Source organism: Medicago sativa, chromosome 4, assembly GCF_051527215.1.
Source record: "Medicago sativa cultivar Bolivia chromosome 4, Bolivia_mono, whole genome shotgun sequence".
NCBI classification, from domain to species: Eukaryota; Viridiplantae; Streptophyta; class Magnoliopsida; order Fabales; family Fabaceae; genus Medicago; species Medicago sativa.
In genome coordinates this window covers 87,861,085-87,884,160 of record NC_140752.1, presented here as the reverse complement: position 1 = coordinate 87,884,160, position 23,076 = coordinate 87,861,085, and the positions used below count along the sequence as shown (strand labels likewise).

The window sequence follows — 23,076 nt, the reverse complement described above, 5'->3', positions numbered from 1 at the left end:
TTATTGATCAGGTCAAAAAACTTGAGCTAATTTTTGGGTCATTCTTCTTTTTGATTATTTATATTGTTAACAGAAACTAACTAATTTAAGTTTCTGTTAACAATATAGAGAATTAATATAGAGTAAGCTTTTGTTAACAATATAGAGAATCAAAGCGAAGATTAACCCAAAAGTTAGTTCAAATGTGAGATCCAACCCATTGAACACTTTCCAACACCGTGTTAAGGTTTTTCATGCGCTAACTCAAAATATGAATTTGAATTTGCAAATGTCCAAGAAAATGCAAAATTCACCTGCACTACAGAAATTGTCCCTTCCAAAACATTGTTTGAGTGAATGGTTGTAACTTGTAATTCTACAATTAGTTTTGTTTTTTTCTATGATACTTGTTAAACAATTATCGCTAGCGCATGAAAAACTTTAATATGATGTTAGGAAAAACAATTGGGACAAATTAGCAGAAGAAGTGTCGGCTTAGTTTGTTGGCGAATATCCAAGACATGTCAAATAAGTGTTTGAACATCACGAAAAGATGTTTGACATGTGTGCTCAAGGTGTGTCCGATAAGTGTCGGTGTCCAAAACGTATCTAACATGCTAACAATTTAGCATGGCCCTACTAGTTTTCTTAACAACAACTTGAGCTTGGGGTTATGCTAGCGATATATTTGAATTTGCATGTGCCAAAAAAAATGCAAAATTTACCTGCACTACAGACAGAAAATGTCCCTTACATTGTAATAACAACATTGTATGAATGGTTGTAACTTGTAATTCTATAATTAGTTTTTCTTTTCTCCATGGTACTTCGTAAATAAGTTTTAAATTCATTCATACACACATCACCAGTGTCACTTATTGTAGTTATTAACTTTGCTTTTCTCCTAGGACTTCACGTGGCAGAAATTTATTCTATCCTATATTATTGTAGTTAAAATCTCCAGGCTTCCAAACCAAAGGATTGACTGTCTTGTTCATCCCTCACTTTTTTATCCACATGAAAAGAACTGCCTGTCCTTGTCTGCCTGCGAATTCATGGTCACTAAAGTCTGCTCTGAACTGATAGTTCATGCTTCATTTGATCCCTCATTACCCTCCTCAGGATTTTGTTGGAAGATGTTCGAGGAAACTCGGGGACTATTTTAACAACGCTGACCTGAAACAATGTAATCAAAAGAGTTGGTTGTGAGTGTTGGTGACATCAGTTAAACCCAAGACAGTTCAGTTTTCACTTTTCAAATGGTAAATAATAAGCTGCAATCAATTGATGATTGTTAAAATTCAACCAAAGGGTCGGACCTTAAACAAAGGATTGAGGTTGCTTTGAATAGCTTTAGAAAATTTCATCCTTAGAGTTTCTGCATTTGAACTGTATCCTTCCTTTAGAACTACAAATATAACAAGCTGTTCTGGGCCCCTATTTTCAGTTGCAACACCGACTGCAGCTGTCTCCAAAATGCATTCATCAGCCCTGTCACATACACGCTCAATTTCTATTGAACTTGTCTGCATACCAGCAACAGAAAATTCTACGTGTGAATAACATTATCCAGTCCATATAATGCCAAAGAGTGATGTTCATGTTAAGTTAAACATACTTCATTAGGCCAATAGAAGAATTAAATACACATGAATTCTCGTTTTTTTTCCAATTTTTCTCCTGACTTCCCTGGATTATGATTTTGACTACTCTCAGATTCATTGAAATTCATAGTAGTTTTCTTATTACGCATTTTTCCTGAAAGACTCGTACCTTTATTCCACCAAGATTCATGGTGTCATCAGCCCTCCCTTGCACAATGATATAGCCACCAACCATTCTCTTGATTATATCTCCATGTCTTCTAAGAACCTGCTAATACACATATCATGATAGACATGACAAGTTATAGCAATAATAGCAGAATGAGACTAGTCAAAATTACAGATTAAGCCTATGTAATTTATAATGAAGGGATTGTTTGAAAATCCTTGATGTATATCTAACTAATATACAGTTCTGTTGGACATTTGATTTATCCAAAAGTTCAGAATAAAAGTTTTTCCTATCTTTTCGCTTCATCTAGTTTCGATGTTCGATGTGTAATTTGGTAATTGCACATGAAAACAATCCTTAAAAGCCTTTAGGACATACGGTGAGAATGAACAAACTGAAATTTCATAGTTGTATCGAAATGTGTTGGTATGTCGAGACAAAATGGGGAAATCATTCTAAGCATATTAGTTGAAGTAGTAGATACCTTCCCTTTATACAAGGGCATTCCTTTAAAGTAAACCTCATCATGGTCGGCATTCAGCAATCTATCAGATGCTCCAAGAGAGATGGGGAATAAACCCACTTCACCAACACAAGGAACATTTTCTGGCTGTCATATTGGTCAAAGAGAGCAATGAATCAGAAAACCTGTCAATAAATTTAAGAGTGCAATAGGGACTGAAAGTTACAAGAAAAAGTTGGTGAACATAGGGCTAGCATAAAAACTAGACCTGTACAGAAACAAGTATTGAAAAAGATTCATGTGCAGAATTCAAATTGATGGCCATTAGGAACTATGGATCATAGATTTTGAGAGACTAGGATATCTGATTGGCCATTATCACGCCAACATACTCTGTAGCACTGACACTTCTGATCAGAGGCGTACACGTGTGATAGCATTCAATTAATTCATTTTTTCAAATAGTTATCAGTGTCCAGTGTTTGTGTGTTATCAGTGCTTCATAATAACCTTTCCGTTCCCTAGTCTGGAAGATGAAGTAAGCACACATCCATCACCCTTGCCACAACAAATTATACTGATGTATTGTCACAATGTAATGTGGTGAGAAGTGGCAGACTAGCAGCACAAGTAAATAAAATTATGACCAAAGAATATAAATTGTCCAGAAAACGTACTTACATAAGGAACTCCATTGTCGTCAAGAATGACAAAGCCAGTTGTCATTGATGCTGTGCTGAATGCTCCAAAAGCTTGAGGCTGCAGGGGACTTCCCGTAATGTAACTGGACGCAAGCTCAGTTCCTCCACATAATTCAATGATTGGATTGTAATAAGACTTTGAAGAAAGCCATAGATCATCATCAACATTTGATGTTTCTCCAGTGGAACAAAATAACCTGTATACAAGGGCAGTTTAGTTCATCTTTCTTAGTAGCTATTTTATTCGTTACACTTTCAATAGATATTACTTTATTTTTGTCCAATCCAAGCCCTCCATACATCGAGTACTCTTCCAAGATTTCACTAAGCTTGGAACGGTTCCCAAAATGGTAACGCCTGCATCCTGAACAATCATAGTACAATGAGTAAAGTTGTGCCTTGGTGTGATGTATTTGCCAAGAAGGAAAATAGATGATAGGCATGTTATAGAATCTGTGTTTAAATTAAAATCTGAGAATGCTGTATAGATACAACAATGTACGGTTACCGTTACTACATAGAATCATTACCCTATTTAAATTATTTCGAACACTCCCCCTCCAACTGAAGCTTATAAATCATATTTGTTACATATATAACTAATTTAAAGTGCACACATCTTCCAATTTATGAAGCTAGTGATAATGTTTCTAGATAAAATCTTTCCTTCAATGAAATGACATTCTATCTCAAATGTTTGGTTCCCTTGTGGAATATTGGATTTGAGAGATATGCAGGGGAGTCTGATTATCATAAACATGTTTCATCTATGTAACATCCCCAAACATTAGTTCTTTAAGCAGCTTTTTGAGTCAGAGTTTGATGATAGTAAATGAATAGTGGATTTGAGGTGATGATGATATAAAGTTGGACGCCAACCATATTCCATCAAGACTGGTCAACTATAGGAGTGAAATAGATTTTCATAGTGAGATGGTCTATATACTCTGCAAGTGGATCCTCTCCGTTACTTAATCCCATTATTTCCTCCGTTATTATTATGAAAATAAAATATGCTTTTGTGATATCAGGTGAGGTACAAATATCCTCTGTACGCCCCAACACTTTAGTAATCGAGAGGAGAACTGTAGTAATGGTTCTCATTACAAATCAGCGTTTATATTTTTGTTTGTTGTTCCAACATTTTAGTTGACCAAAACAATAAGTGATAACCACCATATACGGAAGAAAATACTAAATAAATTCATTATTTATGTATAGAAAAATTATAAAAGTAATGAAATATTAACTTGGAAGACTCACCTGAACAAATTTCCCAAAACCATGGCCTTGAGGAGATCCATGGTACAAAGCAAGAGTTGCACCATTTAGAAAGCAGTGATATAACAGAGTAGGTCCTATCACCCATCCCAAATTTGTCGGCCAGCAATAGACATCCCCAACTTGAACGTCAATAGCAGCCCATCCATCAGCAGCACTTCGTATTGGGGCAAGTTGAGTCCAAGGAATAGCTTTTGGGTCACCTGATAAAAGCCAAAATATAACCAGAAAATCATTATAATGAGTGGAGAGTATTGGGGCAAGTTGAGTCCAAGGAAAATCTACCTGATATGTCATACATAATAAGGGATAATCTTTACCTGTGGTTCCAGATGAGAATAGTATATTAGTGACAGAATCAATCGATTGATAGACTGGAGAGTAATGATCTGATCTGCAAAGGGTCCGGTGTTAAGGTCAGACAAAACAAAACTTACGAAAGAGAAAACATGAAAATTCTCAATCTGTCTCATTTGACCCATTTTCGGGATATTTTGCTGTGGATATTTAGTATGTACAAGTGACCACTTAATTGAATTAAGGTATTGTCTATTGAATTCATTGCAATATGCAATACCTGGAGCTCTGACTTCCAGAAGAGAGAAAATCTTTCCATGATAAGTCTTGTTCCCTTAATTGTACAGCTACATCATCACCTATCGCAGGGAGCACAATAACTTTACTTGCAGCTGCCTCAATGACTCGACTGCAAAGACAAATATGCAGAAATAGATCTCAAATGATATATGTGCTTAAAGAACGGTTGTAAATCCATCTAACAACCATTCAAACAGTAATATCAAGCTCAAGTTAAGGGCAGTAAATCAGTCTGAGAGAAGCAGTCAAGTAAGTGTTTTCAATATCAGCATCTAGAATTGAAACATTAACTAAATAATGCATCAATATATGATCATTACATAACCTAACTGTCTTAAGTAAACTTTATTTTCACTTAACATGCCAACTATCTTTAAATAGATAAATCAGACTAAGGCATCATAACGGTGACCCAGAGTCCCAGACCCAAGTAAAGCATGATTCTGGTATTCAAAAGTTGAATTGCTGCCAAAAATGTAGTAACAAGTACTAGTGATTTATTTTACCTGTACAATGGGATTTTCCTGCCACCTCCTGATATGAAATCCTGAAAACAAAAGCTGAGTGAAATACCATTTTAATTTGTTAAAAAATTGGAAATTGATAGAAACCCACTCTAATATTGATGAAAACTGGGAGTTAACCCAGAAATTGCAGAAACTGAATGAAAGAAACAAAAATGGAGCACTACAGTAATTAGGCTAACTCTTCGAGAGGTTCGCTTCCTCCCAAGTTTCACTTTTCCCGCAGTATACTTGCTTGATTTTCTTTTCCCACTCTCTCTACTTTGAATAATCTAATAGACTGCATACCCACTTCATTCTTCCTATCCTGGGTGCAATTTTTCCAGGCACTTAACAATGGAATGCTCTATGCGTAATCCCTTTTTCAGTTTTTCCTCACCATTTTTTGCACTTGTGGGTCATTTCATTGGTGAACCAGGGTATCCCGAACAGGAGAGGAGACAGAGACTAATCCCTCAAGGTACCAATATACATTTGAAGGACTGATTTTTTTACAAGAACGCCTTTTTGCCTCTCCCCTCTTTTTTATTAAAAAAAGTAAAAGTAATACTGGTAAAATATGAAGTAAAGCAATATAAATTTCAAAAGGAGTTTTAAAAACCTAATAGAATGTTTGTTATCTGAAGATAAAATTTCCATGTAGACTAGACATAAACAATTTGGTTTGGAATTCTGCAAGCTTTAAGAATCCCCCACATTGTAAGGTTAATCTTCCAGAAGATAGGATCTATTCCAACAGATAGGTTGAAAATACAGGCACAATCGAAGTTTTAGAAAACAAAAAGGAATGAAAAATACTTGCACTCTTGCAATATGATTTTAAAGGAATCATATATGCATCCAGCTGAAATTTGGTTCAACCATTATGAAACAAATATAAGCAATACTAATAAATGTTGTTAGACAAAGATGTTCAATGGGACATATCAAGAGGAGAACTAACCTAGAGTTCCAAAACTTAGGCTTCTTTGTGTTTTTTTTAATCATCAATTACATCAAAAGCTTTTCCTCACTCTAGTAAGATTGAACCACATGGATCCAACAATCCTATTTTTTCAGTAGAAAACAATATATTTAGAAAACGATAATTGGATTAAGGTGTTTCTTAGTAGCTTCTCACAGAACTTTTTTGTTGTTCCTCTGTATCTGTTTTTTGAGCTTTCCTTTGTATGACCAGCTCTTCTCACTGGAAGCCCAATGAATCTTATCCTCACATAACCAAACAATCCTAGTCAAGTACTATCATTTTTTCTTTAATACGAGGCACCTAAACACATTATGTATCGAATCTTATCATATCATACAGGAAACAGAAGACATAAGAGTTGAATGAAAATGAAACTTTCCGAGGCACAACAAGGACTTGCTTATTGTAGTATTCCTTCAAACACACACTGAATACTACTATGATACACATAGATTGGTAACAGAGAAAGACAAGTCCTGCTAAAGTCATAAACATAGTACCAAATTTAGAACATTACCTGTGTGAAAACACCCTTTGCATTGGAAACGCGGAGTCGAGTGGCAATTTCTTTTGGTGCAAAGCTATCAGCTATTGATACCACAACACATCCAGCTAAAACAATGGCCAGATATATAATAACGGCATTGACCGTCATTTGCATGTCAATTGCAATTGCATCACCCTTGGAGAAATTGGCATCTATTGCATTCGCCACCAACCTGGAAATAACATGACAAACACATTAAGAAAACCAAAAGGGTGAGGTGTGACATGAGACATGAGAAGTAACATACATGACTTGCTGACGAAGCTGTTTGAGAGTGATATGATTAACCTCGGAGTTATCAGAACCTTCATCCCTCCAAACAATGGCTATACTGTCGTCTGGTTTGTTAGGGTGGGAGCTAGGTTGCAAACAACAGTCAGCAATATTGAGGACAGAACCAGGAAGCCATGTTCCTCCATGTTTTGAAGGGTAGGAAGATGTATCTAAAATGCAATTTGGAGGTTGAACAAAGGAAATAGAAAGTTCCTTTAGAACAAGAGACCAGTACACCTGCAGTATACAAGACAAGAGAGGTTGAAACTACATTACAGAAATAGAATGAAAACTATGGTGAGTTCTACAGTGGACCTCCTTCATATCATATGTGCCCATGGACCATAACTTAAAATTATCAGAAATTCCAACAACGGTTGGCGATACTATTCAGAAACAAAAATTCATGACCTTTCTCATATTTACGGCTAAGACATTGACTTGATTGATGTCAGTTCAATATAAGCTACATATTTATTTACCGTTGTTTTAATCAAACCAATAACAATAAAATCACTATTTCAATTAAGTCATTATTTACTAATTTCAGCCGTCGTTGGAGTTTTAAACATTTTGTAAACTAATCTACGGTGGACCATTTGTGAAGGTTGTTCACATTAGAATTTATCTGAAAACTATATAAAAAGAAAAGAAACGTGCACTTGCCTCGGGGTGTTGAACAGAGAAGTTATGAAAAAGAGGAAAACTAGTAACAGGATCTTTGTAGGAGGATGCTCCCAAAAGCTCTGAACCATGAGCTTCCATGAAACACCCCATGTTGGTGCGTCTTGCTTGCTGTCTAAATATGGAAACCAATCAACAATTATAAATAAACACATAAACAATGAATACATATAAGTAAGCACTATATAAAATGAGAGTGACTTACAGAGAAGGAAACCAATAAAGAGGTGGAGGAGAAGAAGAAGAGTGATGATCATGATTATAGATGGTATAGTAGAGAAGCTGATGCAAGGGGTGAGGGTATGATGGTTTGAGGACTCTACGACTGACTAGGTGGCGCCATGTGTCAGCTGAGGAGAGTGAGGACAATGGCAATGAGAGCAGAACTTTCTTCAATTCATTGGCTTCAACAGGTGATAAACCTGCCTTTACAAAATCATCGACACCCAACTCCGTTACGCTCTTTTTTCCCATTTCTTTCTCTCTTTCACTTTTTTTCAACTTCAAAATTGTAAGCAAACATGAATGGTTATTCAAACCTTCCTTCGCTGGTAGTAGTACTTGTGGGCGGTGGCTGTGGAGTTGAGTAGAGTCAACAGGTGGAGCCCAGCCTCCCTGCCCACCTAACATACTCTAGTTTGGGAGTAGGTGGGACTTGCATGTCTCATGTTTGAAAATCCATAGCTTTATCTTACTTATCTTTTCACGATTTAAAATTTAATGAAATATTTATTGGTCAATTTTTTTTTTAAAATGAACTTCAATGTTCTAGACGACAGAAGCCGATTCCATTCCAGGACATTAGTAAACACATCACGTCAACCATTTCCACAAGTACATAATGGAGAAAGGGAATGGGAATTAAGATGTGTAGAGTAATAACCTATAATATAATACTCCATCCGTTTCAAAATGAACGTCGCTTTAACAGAAATAATTTGTTTCAAAATAAATGTCATTCTCACTTTTCAATGTACTATTAATTACTTTTTTCCAATAGTACCCTTAATTATTATTATCCGCACAACTCCCAAAGTATCATTTTGTACTTTAATTTATAATGATGGCAAATGCATCAATAGCTAACGAGGTTATTTTAGTAAAAATATCATATCTTTAGACAACATTATTTCATTCCTTAATTTGGGTGCAATTGGCTAAAGCGACACTCATTTTGAAACGGAGGGAGTATAAAGTAAAAGGGAAATGTTAACAAGTGCCCCCGGTGCACTCTTTAAACACTTTAAATAGAAAGTTTTTAATGAAAAGTTGTGTTTTGAATGCATTGGAAATTGTAGTAGTTGACTTTTTACAAGAATAATTACTAAATTTGGGTTGCTTAAGAGTGTCCCGGAGGCACTCGTTAACAAGACCCAAGATAAAATTAGATTAGAGTAAAAACATAAGTTATGTGAGATAAAATTTGGTTAAATTTAATTATTTAAATAGTTAAAATGATAAAAAAAAATATATATAAGTAAAATATTTTAAATACAAGATAGAATTGAAAAAAAAAAGTACACTGAATTTTAAATTCCATTTATATATATCTAGATACAAATAATAAATTTAGTTTTCAAAAACAATTATTTATTTATTTTCAAGAGTGAAGACCCAATTAAAAGATATCAAATTTGACATATTTTTTTTGGTAGAATGACTTAAAAGGAAAATAAAAAAGAGAATACTCAGAACAAGGTCCATCTTAGAGTTATCAAGCATCAACACAAACTCCAATTCAAACGGAACGACATGACAAAAAGTCGCACATAATCTTGAAAAGCATCGAGCTTCGCCAACACATGTTTGGTGTTGGTGATCACGAAGATTGAATAGTTGACTTCTATTATACTAATGGGCAACGAGATGTGTGTTTTTTCCTAAAATATTTGTGTTTATCATGGTTTTGATGTTGGTTATCAACAACTATATTAAGTTTGACATATATCATGATCAAATATTTTTTAAATAAAATTAAAATAAATTATTTTTATAATGTCTAATATTGTAAAAAAATCCAACCCAAGATGAATCAATCATTATTAAATCAGTGAGTTTATAGTAAAAAAAAATATTGTGAAAAAATCCAACCCAAGATGATTGATCATCTTTATATATTGGTATAGAATGAATATTAGCGCTTAATTTCTCAAGAATTGAATTGGTCATCGGGGAAAATTGTGATGTATCAATATCATTATTAAACCAGTGAGTTTATACCCTCTGTAGCAGAACAACAAAGAAATCCTTACAACAAAGAAATCCATCTGTTAGAAGGAGATGGTTGTTGGTCGAATCCGTGTTTTGGAATGGGAAGCAGTACGAATCATCGAGTCTCATTGCACCACACTCAACCACGCAAAACAACTCCACGCTCACATCTACCGCAACAATCTTCACCAATCTTCCTACGTTATCACCAACCTTCTCCGTTTCATTACCACACTCCCTCACCTCCCTGTTCACACCTACCCTCACCTTCTCTTCTCACAAGTCCATTCCCCTAACCCCTTTCTCTACTCCGCTCTCATCCGCGCTTATGCTCGTAACGGACCCTTCCACCATTCCATTCGTTTATACTCTTCCATGTTAAACAATAACGTTTCTCCTGTTTCATTCACTTATTCAGCTCTTTTTTCGTCGCTAAAGAATCCTAGCTTGGGATCACAGCTTCATGTTCATGCATTCTTGTTTGGTTTTGTTAATGATTTGTATGTTGGTAATACTATTATTGATATGTATGTGAAATGTGGGATTTTGGAGTGTGCACGTAAGGTGTTTGATGAAATGCCACACCGGGATGTGGTTACTTGGACTGAGTTGATTGTTGCGTATGCCAGAAGGGGTGATATGGATTCTGCGTGTGAGTTGTTTGATGGGTTGCCTGTTAAGGATATGGTTGCTTGGACTTCTATGGTTACTGGGTATTCTCAGAATGCCATGCCGAAGAAAGCATTGGAGTTTTTCCGGAAAATGCAAGAGAATGGTGTAGAGACTGATGAGATTACGTTAGTTGGTGCTATTTCTGCCTGTGCTCAATTGGGTGTTTCTGGCTATGCTAATTGGATAAGGGCGATTGCTGAGAATTCTAGATTTGGGTCTACAAGTAATGTTCTTGTCGGGTCTGCATTGATAGATATGTACTCTAAATGTGGTAATATGGAGGAGGCTTATAATGTGTTTAAAGGAATGAAGGAAAGGAATGTTTTTTCTTACAGTTCTACGATCGTTGGATTTGCAGTACATGGTTGTGCTCGTGCCGCGATCAAATTGTTTTATGAGATGTTGGAGAATGGGATAAAACCCAATCATGTTACTTTTGTTGGTTTGTTTACGGCGTGTAGTCATGCCGGCATGGTTGAACAGGGTCAGCAGCTCTTTGGTGCCATGGAACAATGTTACGGTGTTGCTCCAACTGCAGATCATTATGCTTGCATTGCTGATCTTCTTGGCCGGGCAGGACATTTGGAAAAAGCACTCCAGCTTGTTCAGACAATGCCTATGGAGCCCAATGGAGGTGTGTGGGGAGCACTTCTTGGAGCATCACACATCCATGGGAACCCTGATGTTGCCGAAATTGCTTCTCGCCATTTGTTTGAGCTTGAACCTGATAACCTGGGGAATTATTTATTGTTGTCCAAAACGTATGCACTGGCTGCAAGATGGGATGATGTATCCAGGGTCAGGAAATTGATGAGAGAGAAGCAATTGAGAAAAACTCCGGGGTGTAGTTGGGTTGAAGCGAAGAATGGTATTGTTCACGAGTTCTTTGCTGGTGATGCGAAACATCCAGAAATTAATGAGATAAAGAAGGCTATAGATGATCTTTTGCAGCGACTGAAGGCTACTGGATATCAAGCAAAACTAAATTCTGTGCCATATGATATTGATGATGAAGGAAAGAGGTGTTTACTTGTGTCTCATAGTGAAAAACTTGCTTTGGCATATGGACTGTTAAGTACAGATGCTGGCTCCACTATAAAGATTATGAAAAACCTTAGGATATGTGAGGATTGTCATATTGTATTGTGCGGCGCATCCAAGCTTACAGGAAGGAAAATTGTTGTGAGGGATAACATGAGATTCCACCACTTCCTTAATGGAACTTGCTCTTGTAAAAATTTTTGGTGAGCAAGACAGGTCCATGTTGAGGTTTAAAACAGATATTTTGGTGTTGGAGGAATTACGTTGAGGTGAGAGTGACCATTTTCTGTTATTGACCAATGTAAAGAATTGCTTTGCGGCTGCCTACAGATTGACTATCGATGAAGGATGTTTAAATTTTAAATCAACTGCACACCAATTTACATAACAAAGCTGATTTATCACATCAGGGAGTTAGAGATGGAGAAGGAAAGTTAGAGCAATTCTTGTGTGAGCGTTGATATTTATAGGTATAACCAACCAGAAGCTCAATAATGTATTAATATATTATAAGAGCTAGTTTTGAGATTCTCTGGTATATAGTAATAAGACACTTCCTCGTATAGTAATTAATTGCCAAGTAAGGGCAACTGCAAGACAAAAAAATCTCATAGAAAAGCAAATGTTATACTGATATATGATCAAGTATAATTACGTAAGATTAAGTGATCCTACATGGAGATGAGAAACAAGGGCTATCATGGGGAATCAAAGGATTCCTATTATATTGATTCTGGTTGAATAGTAAAACGTCAAATAGGAAGTGAACCGGCTAAAGGAAGCCCTTATTGCTTTCGGTCTTCTAGCAGATATAGTAGGTTCCTTGTTAGTGTTACACTACAGTTCTTATGACTTGATAAACTCAAAGATCTCGTTGCTTCAGAATTTAGGGCTTGCATGATTCTGTGCTTTCTCTGGGTACTTGCATTTTTGCCGGCATCTAGTTCAACTTGTTAGAACACATACAGACTTTCATTCACAGGCTGCTAATTTGTCGACATCTTGTCGGAAGGACAGCTTGGCACCCTCTCCTGCTGCACCAAAAATGGACTTGTATAGTTGTTATTTACGAAGAGTTAGAGCAAGGATAAAGTAGAAATTATGGATGGGTTTGGGGATCATATATTCAATTGCATCTATCTTCCATTTTTTTTAATGTCATATTGCCTCTCATCTCCAGACTTCACTACCAAGGAATGATGAGTTAATGAACCTCATGCCATTTCTTTAATTCTTTGTTGAAATTGGGTTCGCAACTTAGCATTTTGTATGACATGAATTCCTTACAAGTGAGAGATATTGGTCCACAATGAATAACCTCAAAATGTTTTGGTATTTGACAATGTATTGCTTGATTCTTTTTCTTAGTCCACTCTAAATTCCTCGCAGCTCAAAACTATCATAATGCATTATATACTTACCTCTTTAAGATCAAATTTTGAAGCTTCTTTATTAGATTTTAAGATCAAATTTTGGCTACATTGTAGAAGTCTAGCATCTTCGACTAGACAAAAACTGAAACAAGAAAATGTTTTTGTTTTAAAAAAAAAAAAAAGAGGCAAAATTGAAGGTTGTTTGAAATGAACATTACTATACAGGTGTTTAGACTGTCCTAGAATTATATTTTTCTACTCAATCACTTCGAGATTAAAAAAGTAATATGATACAAGATTATTTAGATGTTTTTATTTTTTGGGTACAAAGATTATTTTTAAAAGTTAAAAGATACAGTTTTATGGTTTCCCGTCGCATTCTTTTAAAAATCTAAAACAAGTTTGAGTTTTCAATTTAAAATAAAAATAAAGAATTATTGTTTTTTAGAACACAAATAATTAGGGTACTCATATTTCATGAGCTTGTGCTAGACTACTCTGAGGGTGGTTTGTTCTAACATAATATATTTTAGGAATTTATTAGGACTACTGATAGGTGAACATTTTTAATTCTCATTTACTCATTCAACATTTTATTTTTTCTCCTTTAGTTATCTTTATATCATTTACTAATATATCATATGTATCATATCATTCTATCTATTTCTTTCTCTTTCAAAGTGTCAATTGGACTTTGAGTGTCTATCAAAAAATTTCTCTTAATTATTATGCACCAACAATTTTAGATAAATTATGCCGACATCAATCCAATAATATACAATTATTGTCTTGCTATAAGATTATTCATAAAAAATGCTAAACATTATACATTGTAAGATATGATTGTATTGTGTTTAAATTGCCAATGCATATTCAATTATTAGTTGAAATGGACTTAAATTTACTTTTCGACCTAAGATCGAATGGTGATTGGTCTATAGACCGCTTGAATTGCTCAAAATTTCGTGAAAACAAACGTCATATGGTAAAATCTGATCCACTTCTAAGTAGAAAAAATGCTTATCAAAAATTGTTTTCCGATAGGTTGAGTAATGCTGAATGGCTTATAGAGCAATCACCAAACCAAATTACTATGACTCTTCTCTTTAAAACGGAAGGGTTAACAACAAGTCAATGCATATAAATAAATCATATATTTTTTGTCGTAAACCTACTATTTCAAAAGAAAATTGTGCTGATGGTATGGAGCATTGGAGTTCGACAATAGATGAGTAAAGTTTAACCAATAACTATAATTATTTTGGTAAGATATCAAATTCAAATGACAATTTTGGTGACAATGACATGGTGTAAATATACAAGTGTCAGTTTGATTAAATGAGGGAGAAAAAATATAACAAAATGGAGTTTGACATGACTTAATTACCGGGTCATGAGTGTTCTCACGCCAAGCAACAGTTCCAGTTTCATCTATGTGCAGACTGCAGAGTCTACTTCGATAGAAACAAACAAGTCCCACATCGAAAGAAAATATAGATATAGAAAGAAGGATTGGATATATAAACGAGCAGTGACACTCCAACAAGTATTTGTGGGATTGAATGTATTTTACGTTCACGTAAAGGTAAAAAGATTCTCCTAAGTAAATGTTCGATGGATTGAACAAAAATGAATAAAAAACAAAGATTGTTGTGTTTTTTATTTTGTTCATATCATCGAACTTTTCTGCGGAAAATCTAAGAACCCAAAACAATTATACTAGTCCAACTTTGTTTCATTTCTGATTACAATTATACTATAGAAAAGAGGATTAAATATATAATCAAGCGGTGTCTCTTGGAACAATATTGTGGGATTGATGTTAAATTACTTCTTTAAAGGGCAATTCCCTTCTCCCAATAATATTGCATTTTAGTCACATATGTTTTTGAATCATCATTTCTTCTTCGGCTGAGTTGAAATTCTTTAGAGTTCAATCCTATGCAAGAAAAAAATGATGAACCAAAAAAGAACACGGTTTTGCTGCCTTTTATAGATTTATTCATTTCTTCTTATTCTTTCTATTTTCTCTTGTATGAATGTTCTTTCTGCATAAGAACGGATTATTGTCTGATATGTGGTGGATCAACTCTTTCATCAACTATTCATTCACTCAACAAATCTATTACCTCAAGGATTCCCTTGGAAGATGAATTTCAGTGCATTTTTGTATATTTTGTAGGGTTAATACGTTTTTACCCTCTGTAATATAGGCGAGTTTCGGTTTTCCCCCTGTAAAAAAGATTCTTTCGATTCCAACCTTGTAATATAAAGATTCCGTCGAAAACCCCCCGGTCGAATATTGGACCCCCAGCTGATGCCGTGGCGCGCTGAGTCACCCTTTTCTGCTGACGTGGCGTGCTGACTGTATAATTATTTTTATTTTTTATTTTTTTATAGGGTACACGTGGCATTTGTCATTTGTTTATGTCTTTATCCCCCTGTAATTTAGGCGAGTTCCAGTTTTCCCCCCTGTAAAAATTTTAAAAATAAAAAATAAAATCTGGAAAATTTTAAAAAATAATTATTTTTTTAAAAAAATTCTGGAAAATTAATAAAAATTGAAAATAAAAAAAAATAAAAAATTGTTCAGTCTTCCGGTTTATTTTCTCTTTTATGTTGTTTATTCCTTGATGATGTCTAACTAATTCCTTTATGATTGAGTCATAAATGATTTTGTTCTAGCTCAAGACCATGAAAGTTATTATAGTTTATTCAGTATAAATTGTACGTAATGCTTTTATGATTCTTACCCAATATAATTGATTTTAGGGAATTATAATTAGAGAAAAGGGCTTTGAGTTAAGGGATTGATCTGAGCTGTTTTTTTAATTGTCGTAAACCGATTAACAATCATATGATTTAGGTGCAGATTACTAATAAGTGATGAATAGATGATATGAAAGACCTTAATCATTTCTCTAATCATATTTCAAAACCAGTTTTATTCTTCATTCTTCAGTAATTTATTTATTATTGCAAAAAAACATGTTTTCCTAAGGCAACCCCCCATTAACATACATCCTGAATATTGACGAAATTTTTCAGGGTTATGATTTTTTCTGGGTATTTTTTTATTAATATTGATGAAGATGATGAAGGTGATAAGAGAATAAGATGAAGAAAGGAAAAAAATATCGGGTAGTTATAGTGCACTATTACTTACAATAGACGTCTAAAATCCAACGGTTTATGTTTTATCAAATAGATTCCAGTTATTGATCCAGATTTTTAAAATTTTAAATATTTTCCAGTTTTTTTATTTCGCAAAAAAATCTAAACTTTTATTTATTTTGAAAATTAAATTCCAGTATTTTTAAATATCTTCTAAATTTCAAAAAAAATCCGAACTTTTTTCCAATTTTTTAAATTTCGAAAAAAAATCTAAATGTCCTTTCTGCTTTTTTATTTTATTTTTCGAAAAAAATAATCTGATTTTTTGTTATTTTTAAAATTTTTAAAAAAATCAATCTTTTACTTTTTAAAAAAAAATAATCTGATTTTTGTTATTTTTAAAAGATTTTCAGTTTTTAATTTTTATTATTAAAATGATTTAATGATGTGGTATGTATATACACACATGTCATGCGAATTTTTTTTTCCAGATTTTTAATTTTTTAAAATTTTTTCAGTATTTTTTCATTATTTTCAATTTTTATTAATTTTGCAGCATTTTTTTTAGGGTTAATTATGTTTCTAGTCCCTATAAAATAGCGACCTTGTAAGTTTATTCCTTACTTAATTTTAATAGCATTTTTAGTCCCTATAAAAAAAAATTTACTTATAATTTTAGTCCCTGCTAAAACAAAGTTTGATTAATTATCCTTAAACTCTTAAATTTTAGAACGATTTTTTTGAGACAAGATTAGAACACTATGAAAGGTTCGTTTACTAAAATTTAGAATTTTCAAACATGAAATGAATTAAATATGAATTTTTTAAAACGACAAAAGTTAAAGATAAAAAGTAATAAAATCTGGATATAGAAATCAAATTTTGCGATAATTTTTTGCGGAGGAACTTTTAGTAATGTTCTAAACATGTCTGCAAAAAATTGTTCAAAAATTTAAGAGTTTTAGCATAAATTAAACAAATTTGAATTGAGTAGGGACTAATACTCAGGGCAAAAAAACAAAATTAGGGACTAAAAATGCTATTAAAATTAAGTAAGGACTAAACTTACAAGGTCGCTATTTTATAGGGACTAGAAACATAATTAACCCTTTTTTTAAAAAAATAATTATTTTTTAAAATTTTCCAGATTTTATTTTTTATTTTTAAAATTTTTACAGGGGGAAAACTGGAACTCGCCTAAATTACAGGGGGATAAAGACATAAACAAATGACAAATGCCACGTGTACCCTATAAAAAAATAAAAAATAAAAATAATTATACAGTCAGCACGTCACGTCAGTAGAAAAGGGTGACTCAGCGCGCCACGTCACGCCACGTCATCAGTTGGGGGGTCCAATATTCGACCAGGGGGTTTTCGACGGAATCTTTATATTACAAGGTTGGAATCGAAAGAATCTTTTTTACAGGGGGAAAACCGGAACTCGCCTATATTACAGGGGGTAAAAACGTATTAACCCTATTTTGTATTATGTAGTTAAATAAAAAAGATATTACTCTTAGCATAGTTTATCCTTTTGAAATTACCAAGAGTATATACTGGGAAAAGTTAATTATTGCACTCTATGCTGTTACTTGTCAATAGCAGCACTTTAAGTTGATAAAACAGAACTGTTTAGGTGAATTGAAGACAAGGATTTAGTCTCTATTTTGCTAAAAGGATTGAGTGGCAATTATATCCCAATTCCATGACCTCCAGATTCAAGCTGGATTGCTTCTTAGAAGGCGTCCAATTATGCATTGATAGACATGTACTTTAAATGTGGTAATGTGGAGGAAGCTTATAACATGTTTAGAAGAATGAAGGAAATGAATGTTTTTTCTTACAGTTCTACGATTGTTGGGTTTGCAGTACATGATCGTGCTCATGTTGCGATTAAATTGTTGTATGAGTCGTTGGAGACTGCGATAAAACCAAATCATGTTACTTTTGTAAGTTTGTTTACGGCGTGTAGTCATGCAGGCATGGTAGAACAAGGTCAGCAGCTCTTTGGTGCCATGGAAGAATGTTATGGTGTTGCTCCAACTGCAGATCATTATGCTTGCAAGCTGATATTCTTGGCCGAGCAGGACACTTGGAAAAAGCACTCCAGCTTGTTTAGACAATGCCTACGGAGCCCAATGGACATGTGTGCGGAGAACTTCCTGGAGCATCACACATCCACGGGAAGCCTGATGTTGCTGAAATTGCTTCTCGCCTTTTGTTTGAGCTTGAACCTAATAACCTGGGGAATTATTTATTGTTGTCCAACACGTATGCATTAGCTGGAAGATGGGATGACGTATACCAGTGTCAGGAAATTGGTGAGAGAGAAACAATTGAGAAAAAAATCCAGGTTGTAGCTGGGTCGAAGCGAAGAATGGTATTGTTCACGAGTTCTTTACTGGTGATGTGAAACATCCATAAAGTAATTAGATAAAGAAGGGCATTAGATGATCTTTTGCAGTGACTGAAGGCTATTGGATATCAACAGAAACTAAATTCTGTGCTATATGATATTGATGACGAAGGAAAAAGGCTTTTATTTATGTCACATAGTGAAAAACTTGCTTTCGCATATAGACTGTCAAGTACAGATGCCGATTCCACTATAAAGATTATGAAAAACCTTAGGATATGCGAGGACTGTCATATTGTAATGTGTGGCGCATCCAAAGTTACAGGAAGGAAAATTGTTGTGAGGGATAACATGAGGTTCCACCACTTAATGGAACTTGCTCTTGTAATAATATTTGGTGAGCAAGACGAGGTCCATGTGGAGGTTTAAAACAGATATTTTGGTGTTAGAGGAATAACTTTGAAGTGGGAGTACCATTTTCTGTTATTGACAAATGTAAAGAATTGCTTTATGTCTGCATATAGATTACCATCGAAGAAGGATATTTTAATTTTAAATCAATTATACTCCTATTCACTTTACAGGGTTGTTCAATTCATCACAAACTGGAGTTAAAGATGGAGAAGGCATAATATCAGAGCCAGTTTTGAGGTTATCTGGTATATATCTGCAGACACTAGCTTATATCGAACTATTTGGCATGTAAAGTCAACTGCAAGAGATGTTTTTGTTTATAGCAAAGCAAATGTTGTACTGATATATCATCAGTGTAATTATGTAGTAGTAAAATAATGTGATCCTACATGGAAAGGTACTGAAGAAGGCAAAAGAAAACAACAAGGAATGGGGAGGTACTGAAGAAACCGGCTAAAGAAAGCCCTTATCGTTTTTCGGTCTTCAATTGGTTATAGCAGGTTCCCTTTTTTGTGTTACACTAATGATCTTATGACTTGACAAACTCAAAGATCTTGTTGCTTCAGAATTTAGGGCTTGCATGATCCTGTGCTTTCTCTGTGTACTTGCATTTTTGCCAGCGCCTAGTTCAAGTTGTTAGAACACACAGGCTGCTAATTCGTCAATATCACGTCATAAAACTTCTTAGCATCCTCTCCTGATGCACCAAAAAATTAATGGACTTGAATTTTGTTATTTACTCTTTTGAGTTAGAGCAAGGATAAAGTTGAAATTTTGGATGAGTTTGGAGATCATATATGTTAAAGAGTGTGTCCCTACCCTAGCATTATTCATGCATCTTTATTCCATTATGGCCTTCCACCCCCAAGCTTCGCTTCAAGGAGAGTCCTCGTTCAACCTCATGTTCTTATTGCCTTAAATTTTTGTTGAAATTGTTGGGTTTGTATTTTGTATGACATGGATTCCTTACAAGTGTGAAATATCTCTCCAAACACTGAGATATTTGAGTATTTGAAATAACAATAACTTCCTTGACCCTTTTTTTAGTCCACTCTAAATTTTCCTCAGCTCAAAACTATCATAATGCATTCTATTGCTTTTTCTCTCTAGTTTATAACGTTTTCCTTTTCCTATTTGGTGTTAGTGAAATCACTTTGAAGTTGGAATAACTTTGGAGTTCAAGTTGCTACCGTCGTCAAGCATGAGCAGGTTGCCTTGACTACTGACAAAGTAACGAAGATACCATTCTATATTTATATGTATTTCCCTTTTCCTATTTCTCCTTATTTTTTGGGTTTTACCTTACATTGATCATGTTTTTTCATTTAGTGAAGCAAATCGAAGCTTTTCCAGTTCAATCAGAATGGAGAGAGGTGTCAGTACATTAATAGCTTTTTTTACTGCATCTTCGACTCCATTCCTAATCTTGATTTTAAAAAAATTTCTGGTTCTCCTTTGTTGCTGTTTTACCTAAGATGACAGTGCAATAGACTGATGGGAACAAGAAATCTTGAATTTGGCATGCTAGGTATTTTGCCGATTGTATGATTTTCTTTTTCTTTTTTGCATTCATCTTCATTCCATTGAAAGTAAGCGAGCATTTGTTTGTCTTTCATTCCTAAATGCTGACTTAGCTTTATTATTATCTCCCAATTGTTGCAACTTCATGTTTCAAATTTTTAACGCAATATTTTTTTGTTGGTTCTAATAGTAGTATCAATTTAGGGGAAGTAAAAGAATGTTAATGAAGCACACTCTTTAGTCCTTCCCCTCAGTGAAACCATGAAACACTTTATTGAGGAAGTTAAGTGCCTTCTTTTAATTTATGAGCATTTGCATGTACACAATTTTCTCTTGGTGTTTTAAAATTTGTCATTGTTGTTTTGTACTACTCAAATGGTACCTGTAATGGAGTAAAAATCATGTGCAATTGCAGTCCTCGCTATACAACAATTGCCGATGTTATTGATGGATGAATAAGAGTTTAGTCCTTTCATTTGGTAAGGGGTTTTACCTAATAAAGAACAAGCAAAAGGATGCTGATGTTGTTAATATTGTTCTGTAGATTCTCAAACACATAAGATGTTATGTGCAGAGCTTGCCGGTTTATTGTTATTTTTTGTTACTTTATCTACCAATATTGTTAGCTTGCTGGTTAACACTGCTCAACCTATTTTTGTCGTAGAGTTTTTTTAATGGATGAGGAATTTTGAAGCGTGTTCATGTTATTTATACTACATTTTGATCATGATAATGTTAAAACAACGCAATTACCTATTCACATGTTCAATGTTTGAAAGTATATAGTATTGATTTAAATCAATTATGCAGCCTTTTACCTACTTTTTACATGATAATAATTCTATTGTGATTTGGGACAAACTTCTTGATCTTGAATTTTCTCCTGTCAATCACAAATATCAGAGAGACAATAATGTGTTTCATGTTGCTTAAATGACAGAAGAGTCAAAGGTTATATTGTCTCTTTTGACAAATTGGACTTTACCTTCTGAAATTATCTTGAATAAACAGGTAGTTTCCTAGCTGACCATAGTCTTCAAATGTTTTTAAAATGTTGTACAAGGCTTTGCTATCTTTAGTTTTTTATTAAGAGTTATTTGTGTTTGAAATTTGGACTAAACTTATTGATAGTCTCAGGGTTTTATCCCTACACATATTAATTGTGTTGATAATTTCCCTTATATAAGAAGTGTTTTAATTACTTGTGATAAATTATTAAATTTATTATGATATTGTAAAGTTTTATTAATGGCATGTCATTTTTTTTTTTTTTTGAGGATTTAATGGCCTGTCATTAAAAAATCAAGTGGAACATGCGATCTGAAATTTTGTTAAATTACATGGACTAAATGGCCAACACAGTTTATAGGGATCAAAGTTTTAATGAAATTTTCAGAGAGATTGAAAATGGAAGTTGGTATACTGAGAGGTACCAAGAACATACTTAATTCTTATATTTTTGTTGCTGTGATTCCAAATGCAAGGATAACTTTACTAAGTGGCTTAGTCACAAAAAAAAAAAGTTATAAAGTGTTGATGGTATAATATTAATATTGGTAAAATTACAAATTTTGTCTCTTAATTTAATTTCAGGTAACACTTTCGTTCTTTATTTTTTTGTCCTTATTTAGTATTTTATATTATAAAATGACAATATCTTATCATTTTTTGAGATTTTTTCAATCAAATTTGATTTTCTAGGTTTGTGTGATGAAGATTTGGGTTTGTTTATGAGTTTGATGATTTTTTTTGGAAGTTTTTGATTTTTTTTATAAAAAAGGATAACTATATTGATATTTTATAAAATAAAGGACTAAATCGGAAGAAAAAAAACAAAGGACGAAAATGTTACCAAATATTAAGTTAAGAAACAAATTATATAATTTTGCAATTACTATTTGTTAAGGTTTGCATTTTTCAACTTACGAATTTCATCATTTTGAAAGAAAAATGACACATTCTTAGACAAAATAGAGACTTTAATCGAAAGTTGTTAATTGATTATTTGTATAATTTTTAACATCATATATTAAATGGTCAAAGTTGGTTATTCAACCCGATTGAATTGTTTTGGTTGATCGGATAGGGATGTTAAACCAAATTATTTGACTCACAAGTTGTTGTATCTTTAAAATTGCTATTTTTTTTGTTACGAAGTTTCCATTTCCGTTTAACTGTGACTAATCTTCATCAGAAAACTTGTGGGGCACATAAGGTGAGTTCTCCCTTTCAATATGATTTTTTTTTCCATACACATGAATCAGAGATCGAACTTCTGACCATCTATTTAGCACATATTGTGATATCATTATTGAAATTTATTTTAATATAGCTTGAAGCTTAAATATCCTCTTATTTTTTTCATGTATTTTTTTTTCACGTTTCATTCCTTCCAACCATCGCCACACGTACTATTAGCGTAAGTTTTAACATAATTAAGTCCCACATCGAGCGTTTTCTTGGAAATAGAAAGGAAGATTACATATATAAACGAGCAGTGACTCATGTAACAGTAGTGTTGAGGGTTGAATTATTGCATGCTTTTGTTTGAGGCAAGAGGTTCTTCGCCTAATGTAATGG

The 23,076-nt window shown here is 33.7% G+C and overlaps 2 protein-coding genes, 1 long non-coding RNA gene and 1 pseudogene across 5 annotated transcripts; 3 read left to right on the top strand and 1 right to left on the bottom strand.

Annotated features, from left to right (window-relative positions):
* Positions 1–699: 699 nt before the first annotated feature.
* LOC146933319 (putative CoA ligase CCL12) lies at positions 700–8,335 on the bottom strand. 2 transcript variants are annotated; one of them, XM_085705114.1, is made up of 14 exons: positions 7,998–8,335; positions 7,775–7,907; positions 7,083–7,345; positions 6,806–7,007; positions 5,304–5,344; positions 4,778–4,906; positions 4,521–4,594; positions 4,183–4,403; positions 3,189–3,283; positions 2,900–3,116; positions 2,240–2,365; positions 1,753–1,851; positions 1,299–1,505; positions 700–1,155 (listed from the first exon to the last, which is right to left on the bottom strand). In XM_085705114.1, the coding sequence occupies exons 1-14, from the start codon at positions 8,264–8,266 to the stop codon at positions 1,042–1,044; spliced, it is 2,190 nt and encodes a 729-aa protein (XP_085561240.1). In that variant the 5' UTR covers positions 8,267–8,335; the 3' UTR covers positions 700–1,041. The 2 variants fall into 2 exon arrangements, with proteins under 2 accessions (XP_085561240.1, XP_085561239.1); XM_085705113.1 differs by having other exon boundaries at positions 4,183–4,594.
* Positions 8,336–9,870: 1,535 nt separating this feature from the next.
* On the top strand, positions 9,871–13,095 carry LOC146933318 (Pentatricopeptide repeat (PPR) superfamily protein). Its single transcript, XM_085705112.1, has one exon. The coding sequence runs from the start codon at positions 10,073–10,075 to the stop codon at positions 11,921–11,923; it is 1,851 nt and encodes a 616-aa protein (XP_085561238.1). The 5' UTR covers positions 9,871–10,072; the 3' UTR covers positions 11,924–13,095.
* A 1,424-nt stretch (positions 13,096–14,519) lies between these two features.
* Positions 14,520–21,298, top strand: LOC146933316 (uncharacterized). The gene is made up of 2 exons (XR_015007419.1): positions 14,520–14,674; positions 20,120–21,298. It is a non-coding gene; the product is annotated as an uncharacterized LOC146933316 (long non-coding RNA).
* LOC146933317 (pentatricopeptide repeat-containing protein At5g44230 pseudogene) lies at positions 16,182–21,252 on the top strand (annotated as a pseudogene). Its single transcript, XR_015005897.1, has 2 exons — positions 16,182–16,190; positions 17,945–21,252. The product of XR_015005897.1 is annotated as a pentatricopeptide repeat-containing protein At5g44230 pseudogene (transcript).
* Positions 21,299–23,076: the final 1,778 nt, after the last annotated feature.